Source organism: Phalaenopsis equestris, unplaced genomic scaffold (assembly GCF_001263595.1).
Source record: "Phalaenopsis equestris unplaced genomic scaffold, ASM126359v1 Scaffold199930, whole genome shotgun sequence".
Taxonomy (NCBI): Eukaryota; Viridiplantae; Streptophyta; class Magnoliopsida; order Asparagales; family Orchidaceae; genus Phalaenopsis; species Phalaenopsis equestris.
Window position 1 is genome coordinate 35704 of NW_018219778.1, and position 8681 is coordinate 44384.

Below are 8681 nucleotides of genomic sequence, written 5' to 3' on the forward strand. Positions count from 1 at the left end.
AGACTCGGATCGTTTACAGCCCTAATTCAAACTACGCCCGGCAGCATCCCTAAAATTCTCGTATTCCGGCATATAAATCCGTACCTTCAAAAATCAAAGGGGCACTTGCAAACGCCAAATTTCTATGTATGTACATATCTAACACCTAAACTTCTAAAATTTTACCAACAAAATCCGTCATATCAGAAAAAAATATCACTATTTGACGTCTTAAAAGGGAAATACATATTTTCAGGCATGGAAAGCTTAGCATGAAATATAAAAAGAGAAGTTGAGATGTTGGATATATAAATACATAGAAATTGAGTGGTGTATATGTAAACCTTCAAAAATCAAAGCAAAGGGCTAGTTCACTGTACATTGTAAAATTCATAAACAATACAGTCGATAAAAACAAAATATTATCCACCGTCGACTCCTCCACAATTATCTGAAGGTTTAACTTAGCGTTAATTAAAAACAAAAGCCTTTATAAACACCCAGCACAGACCGTCCAAGAAGCCCCGAGTCCCAACCTAAACAACCCTTCCACCATCACCTTCAACAAATTTCACCATCAGCCTAAAATTTTAATCATAAAATCTAGTACCCCATCAGAATGACTTCGTAAAGGTTACCGTGTTGAACTCGTAAACTGGACAACGATGACGCTGATATTATCCCTGCTGCCTTGGGACATGGCGAGCTCGGCCAACAGATTGGCCGCATGGGCCGCCGACTGGCCGCTCACCATATGAGGAAAAAGCTTTGCAGCTTGTCCCGATAAGCATTTTCGGGTAATTCTGCAGGCTACTTCGTTGGTGATGACATCCCATAAGCCGTCGCTGGCAAGTATGAGGAACTCATCCTTCTCATCCCGCTCAGTCATGGTGATCTCTGGCTCTGCTGTCACATAGGGTTTCAGGTAGTAGTCACCTGCAGTAACATTGTCTTGGATTAAGGATGGATGAAGGTATTATGTGAATGTATTAGTTCTGATTTCATAAATATTATGTGATTTTAAATTGGCTTAGTTGTGAAAATATCAATTAAAACGGAAAAAAGCCGTTGGGGATCATTTTAATTTTTAATTTTTATTATACTTTAGCTTAAATTTTAAATATTTAATTGAGATATTAAAAAGGCCAAAATATTGTTGTATGTTTTGATTTTTTTCAATTTAACAACTAATTGATTTATTTTAAAAATTAAAAATTAAAAATTTATAAATATTTATACTAAATATATTTTCAAAAACCAAAAATAAATAAGATAAAAAACATAAACACAAACGATACCAAATAAATCCTAAGCATTCGTAATGAAAAATACGATGCCATGATTATAACTGGCATATCTGCTGCAAACAAGAAATGAAAAACAAGTTCATTTTAAACCAAATATATAATAGTAATAATAATAATCACAAATTCAAGCTCATTTCAATTAAATTATTTTACAACTTTCGGGGACAAAATGACGTGCAAATTGAGCTCAAAAGAAGAAAAAAACAAAAAAAAAAATACAAAAACCAAAAAACAGGAAAAAAAACAGATTCATCTAATTCCAACAAATATGATCCGTTCGTGCATAACTGCCCTTGAAGCAGGCTCAAATAAAACAAAAGACTACAAAACCCATCACAGCCATCACATCTTAAACTTCACATTTTACATTTATACCACCAAAAATTTTCAGATCACAATCACATCGATAAGAGGAGCATGTTTACCAACATAACTATGGTAAGCATTACATATCTCTCTCTGTCTCTCTCTCTCTCCCTCTCTTGAAGTTTACGAATTAAATAAGTAATTGCATAAGAATTTAGTGGTATGTGCACAAATCTTACCAAAAAAACAAAATAAATAAATAAATAAAAACCAAGGCCCTAAATTTATCCGGATATACCAACAGATAAACAATCATCAACCCAAAAGTTGAAGCAAATGAATGAGTACTGCTAGTATATTAGAAATTTAACTTGCTTTACTTTTGATATGGGACTAATCGCCAACTCTAATGTGGATCTGATCAAAATAAGGCTCCAATAGTAGGGGATTAATTCTCCATAATAACAATACCCATAAATAACAGCATAAGCGCACAGATGAATTTTATACGCCACATTATCATTCATAAAATCCACATACCTATAGATCTGGAAGTAGAAAGCACTCCAAGGATGCGATAACCGCCCCAATTGATGACCCTTCCCCCTGCTGCTGCTACTCTTTCCAGTTCATCAGGTCTGTTTGGCTGTGCGGTGAGGAGGAAGAAACCTATGTTTTAGTATTTCTGACATCTAAGGAGAGAAGCCACAGTACTTAAAAAAACAGAAGAAAAGAAATAGGAAAATTGATTGAATTATCTCATTTTTTTATGCTACTATCGACAGAGGAATCAAGCAATGTTGTTGCTATGATTCCTATAAGTAGAGTTTAAGCCTAAACTATTATAAAGAGGCATGAATGATGACGTTTAAGTCAAAACTAGGGTCCCAATTGTAATTAAGTAGTAGCAATCATTAGAATAAAGCCTGCACAATTGACCAATAGGCTCGGACGCTTCTACTCAATTAAAACTAAATAATTTATATGCGTTGAGCTTAAGAAAAGGTCTTCTGGTTGACTCATTGCCTTTGAATGCTGTGACTGGAATCTTTATTTTGTTACCAAACACAATAACTTCACAAATTTCAAACAAAAATCTTACAGTAGGAGACTGAAGACCACAACAACTCAGAATAGTTTTAAGTTTTCAAAGATCAAGCTGACAAGCCCTGGCTGATTACCTAGAATTTTGCTCAACCTCCAATAGGGCGGCGGAGGTTTGAAGCCCTGGCAGCCATCTCATTTCATTCGTGTAAAATTTTTGAAATAATAAATTCAAGCAATATCAAATCTTAATTTTTACAAATTAAAAAATGGAAGAATGTAAAGAATGTTACTTTATTTATAAATATATTTAAATTAGGTTCAAAAAAGTTTAATGGTTAATCAATTCATGACTCACGATGAAATGAAATGAATTGCTTTATTTCGGATAATATAATATCCATTTTATTTTTTAACATCATTTCATTTATATAAGAGATTTGCGCACCTTAAAAAAAAAGAGTCTGATTCCACCTGAAAGCATGTAAGGTCATTAAAAATTTCACCAAAAATAATGCGAAACAAAACCTTGTGGTCCGTGGAAAGCGGAACGGCCACACCGGCACGACATAGAACGGCCCTTGAATCCCCACAGTTGGCCACAAAAATCCTTTTCCTACCCACTACGGCCACCACTGCCGTCGAACCCATAGTTCTTTCCGCCGCCGCTGCCTCCCCATCCGCCGCCGCAGCGGACACCTCCCCATCCACCTTCGCAAAACTAACGGCCATCGCCTCTCTCCACTTACACTCCTCCTCCTTCCCCTCCTCAATATTCCCCACCTCCTCCGCCAAGACCACGTGCATCCTGTCCCGACAAACCCTAGCCACCGCTGCGCCACCGTGCCCATCATACACCGCGAAGAAATCGTACTCCCCGCCAACGAAAGCTAGCTCGATGGTCACCTCGTCCTCCATCTCGCTCCGCCGTCCGATCAGCGATATCCACCCGTGATCGGCCGGAACTGATTCCCTAGTTGACGGGGAGTTGGACTCTGACGACAAATTAGACATCGATCTATCTTCTTCTTCACGCATCCTCTTCACTGGGGCATCCGTTTCAGCTCCAGTAGATTTCTTCTGCCGGAGATACAGACGGCGCAACCTAGCTGACTGCACCTTCTTGCATAGAGAGACCTTCTCCTCCCTTGCATCCATGGCGGGCCAAACCATTTCTTTCGTCATCTCTTTCTTCTCCCGCTCCGACACGCAGCGGAAGAGAAAGAGAAAGAACCTGGGGACAGAATTATTAATAAGAATTTTGTTTGGGGGTATTTGAAAAAGAGGCCGTTAGATTGCGAAAGGACGATCATGCATGCCACGTGTTGAAAATGGACAAGACCGTGCCGTAGTCGCATCAGAAACGGAGAGACGTGGACGGGTGTGATTCCATTTGATGGTGCACGTGGTCGTTGGATGTAAGGCTAGAAGATATTGGCCCCCGGCCGAGATTTGAATTTGGACAGGCATGGAGTCTAGTTATACACCGGGGGTGTCTTGGCTTGATCGCCGTCCATTTGTGGACGAGCAGATTAGTTCGGTGACGTGTGTAGAGAGATGGAAAGGGTTGTGACTTGTGAGAGCGCCTGGAAATAAATATCAATGAGTAAGATTGCGCCGGGGAGACATGCCCAGGAGGTCTATGGGCCGGATCCACGTGCCGTGTACCGCTTGATTTTGGGAGGAAAAGATGTCCTACCGAACATGGAATGTGTTAAAAATTATATTTTTTTACTACATTGGGATGATAAACTATGTCATTATATGAATCTTAAAACATATAAGCTGCACATTTCCCGCAAAATTTTCTAGTGTAGTGAATAAGACTTCATTTTGTGGAAAGGGTTGTGGGAATGGAAAAAATATTATATATGTGTGTGACTTCCAAAACATATGAATGCGATAAATTGGACTTTTTTCAGAGTAATGAAACATTTAGACTTGATTATGACTGTTTTAATAATGTTATAATTTTTTATACAAGCAATAGACTGAATAAGTATAATTTATGTTGTGCTCATTTTGTTGGGGTTAACCACCATTGGTAAAATGTTCTCTTTGGAGTAATTTTTTATCCGACGAGACGATTGATTATTTCAAGTGGCTATTCAAAATATTCTTTCGTATAAAAGTTGGCAAGCATCCAATAACAATTTTACTAATCTAGATCAAGCAATGACAAGAGTTATTGAAGATTGATTCCACATATATGACATAGATTATGCCAACGACAAATCTACAAGAAATTATTTTTGAATGTGCATTTTGGTATGAGTAGCAAGTGTGTAAACGATTTTTTTTATAAATGCATGAGCTAATGTGATTCTGAGGAGAAGTTTGAAGAAATTTATTTTATAATGATTGCGAAAGAAAACCTACACTGCAACATTTGGTTAGATGATTTGTACAGTATCATACATAAGTTTTCAAGAATCATTAATAACAAAATATTAGAAATGAGAATTTTATCAGCACAGAGAAGTGAGTTCATAAATAATATATGTTATGGTGCTGCAAGCCAACAAACTCTCTTACCGGCTGTTTTGTGGGTCTTAAAAATTTTATGAAATCACGGAGATGGAATGAGAAGGACAAAGATTTCAAATGTGTTTAATCTGTAATTGCGCCCGTGGTTAAAAGCAACTCAATGTTGCGGTAGACAACTTCATTTTATATGAGGAAGCTATATTGAATGTTTGAGGAAGAGTACATAAATGAGTTGTGTGGTGTATTGTGGAATGGTCTGTATGCTGTGATTTATAATTTTACATAAAAAAGTTAGATAATCATGAGACAAAGAAACCCTGAATTATTAAAATTGACAACATTAATTCTGAGATCACGTGCAGCTGTAAAAAAATTGAAATGAAGGGGTTATTATGTACTCACTCTCTACGAGTTCTTAACTTAAAAAATATAATAAATATTCCTGATAAAATTTCTTATTGCGATGGTCTGTTCAAGAAAAAGGGGACATCTATAACACTTATGAATATAAACATCTCAAGGACTCCCTAATGTTGAATTGCTCTTCAAGTGGCCTTCAATTTCGCTCACATGTTCAAAAGTTTACATATCAAATTAATAATAAAGCACAAGGAAATGAACTTGTTGAAAAATGTATGTTGGAATCATTGAAAAATTATAAGTGGATGTTGAAGACCTATTAAGTAGGAAAAAACCTCAATCAAAGAAAAAACCAAAAAAGAAAAAAATAGCAAAAAAGTCAATGCAATTTAAATGACCTAATGAAGATGCAACCATATGGAATATCTAATTCTAGGTTATGGGGTATTGGAAAAAAAATAATAGACTAAAAAGTATATATTTCTTCATTCAAAAATAGTCTTACTCTATGTAACATTACTTTTCTGTAACTTGAATCATGGTATACAAGAAATGAAAAAAAAACTTCATTAAGCCAAGAGCCAGTTATCTCATGTGAGGCAAATTTCTTTGCAATATTGGATTGTCTCATCCATGTACCATTAGACTACTTTTTTAATTAAAATATGTTTCTAAACATTCAGTTGTACTTACTCCAAAATGGTAGAAGTACTTAACACCGTAACCCACAGAAACATATACGAGCCTCTTGATGGATTCCATTAGTGAGTTCTAAGTGTATAATTAATTAGTTCATCTAGTTAGAGTGCTTCAAGCTTGATCTACTCTTAATTTATGTTCTCTATTGTAATTTAAAATATAAATTCATTTTTCGGTTAATTAATCTTCAAGCATGTATGTAGTCATTTATACAATTGAAAATGGCCTTATGGTCAGTTAATATGAGTTTTGATGTTAATTTGGTTTATTATTGAACTTGATGTTTTGTATAGCTTCTAAGTATGTTTTATTGTAAAATGTTCTACTATGTTTTATTGTAAAATGTTCTACTGTGATATGTTTACATTCATGACTAGATTAACAACTATTGTACTATAACAACTTTAGCTCCCAATAACACCATGGCAATTCCCCAATAATACCACAAAACCATGCTAATAACAATGAAACAATTAAAGCTCCCAATAACACCACAAAACTACCGCAACAACACTACAAAAATGACCCCAATAACCCCGCATCACCTCCGTGAAATTATACCTTCAACACCACCTCAAAGTCATGCGAATAACACCCAAATAATACCTCAATAACACCACAAAACAAATAGAATAACACTGTTTCAGACAAATACACTAATAACACCATGAGTTCGCTCCAATAACAAAACAATATGCCCCCTATAACACCGCAATAACACCGAAAAATGATGCCATCAACCACAATGTAAAACCACGCCAATAACACCACAATAACTCCCTGATAACGCTACAAAACACCGCCAATAACACCCAAGTAATACCTCAATAACACTGAAAAAAAATGAGAATAACACTACCTCAGAAAACACATCAATAACAATACAGATTCCTTCCAATAACAATGCAAGCGACCCTGGTAACACCACAATAAGACAACAAGATTGGCATGTTACTGCGGTGTTGTTGACGTGTTCCGCGGAGTTATTAGGGTTTTCCAAGATGTTATTGATGTTTTTCGCGGTGTTATTTGAGCTTTTTGTCGAGTTATTGGATTTTTTTCTATGGTGTTACTGAGGTCGATACCATGGTGTTATTGAGGTGATGACACAGCCTTACTAAGGGAATATCGTAGTGCTATCAAGGTGGATACCACGGTGTAACTGTGGATAACACAGTGTTATTGAGGTTATACTACGGTGTTATTGAGGTGATACTGTAGTGTTAATGAGGTGATATCATGATTTTAATGAGGTGATACCATAATAAAACCACAATAACACGAAAATAACTCCCAAATAACACCATTTGGGTAACTCAGTCGATCCACCACAATTCTCTCAAAAAATAACACTAACACCGCATTGATTGCCCCAATAATATGCAAAATTAAAAAAATTTCCAAATAACACCACAGGTGTCGCATGACCACACAAATAACACCACCTAAAGCCACAATAAAACTGGATTAAATCGCAATGACATGAAAATAACAATTTGGGTAACTCAATTGAGTCGCCATAATTCCCTCAAGTAACATGCCAATATCATCATAAATACTTCTGCATTAATAATGATGCAATGATTAACCCAATAATACGTGAAATTATATAAGTTCAAATAACACTACATTTATTGCAAGACCACGCAAATAACATCGCCTAAAGTCACAATAAAATTGCATTAAAAACATTATAACAAAGAAATAACATCGCAATAAAGCCATTTGGGTAACTCTGTTGAGCAGATGCAATTTCATTAAATCACCGTGCCAATAGCACCGTGATGATTGACATGTCTAAAAATATTCAACTTTTATATATACATTTAATGCTTAGTTTTAGTGATATTTCACTTTAAATAAAAGTAATTTTCATGTTTTTGTTACAGGTACTCTAAGTCAGGAATTTGAAGCTGAAAGGAAACAAAAAGAACAAAATTTGGAGTCAAAAAGCCACCTTTTGAAAACTTTCAATGGCTCGTAAGCGCCATAATACAGAGAAGGATGCGCCTAGGCACCAAATTTAGGATCTTAGGTGCCAGAGACGGTTATTTTCCAAATACATTAAATTTGGACGACTTATGAAGGGGTACCAAAGGAGACTCTTGGGAATTCGACCCTACATTATTTAAGAGTAATTTTATGACAAAAAAGGTGTGTTCATTAGTGTGTATTAGTAGGAATTAAGTGGTGTGAGAGTGTTAGAGAGGATTAGTGAGAAGTTTCTTCAAGAGTTGTAAGAGGAGAGGTAAAATAGGAGACATCTTCTTCATTACATTTTTAAGAGAGAATTAAGTAAATATTGTAAGCAGAGAAAGTGTTTCAAAGGTACTTTAAGGGATTTTCTTGGGGAGGAGGTTGAAATAAGTTGTATTTTATTTTTCCTTATTGTGTAAACTTGTTTTTATATATAAATTCATTTTTTTATTGTATCTTGCTCATGAAATCTGAGTAGTTTATTTTGTCTTTCTCCCTAGAATGAGATATAGTCATGTGAAG

At 35.6% G+C, this 8681-nt stretch overlaps 1 protein-coding gene across 1 annotated transcript; it reads right to left on the reverse strand.

Moving 5' to 3' along the window:
* Positions 1–286: 286 nt before the first annotated feature.
* LOC110035791 (probable protein phosphatase 2C 51) lies at positions 287–3890 on the reverse strand. Its single transcript, XM_020740081.1, has 3 exons — positions 3165–3890; positions 2133–2238; positions 287–915 (listed from the first exon to the last, which is right to left on the reverse strand). The coding sequence occupies exons 1-3, from the start codon at positions 3819–3821 to the stop codon at positions 614–616; spliced, it is 1065 nt and encodes a 354-aa protein (XP_020595740.1). The 5' UTR covers positions 3822–3890; the 3' UTR covers positions 287–613.
* Positions 3891–8681: the final 4791 nt, after the last annotated feature.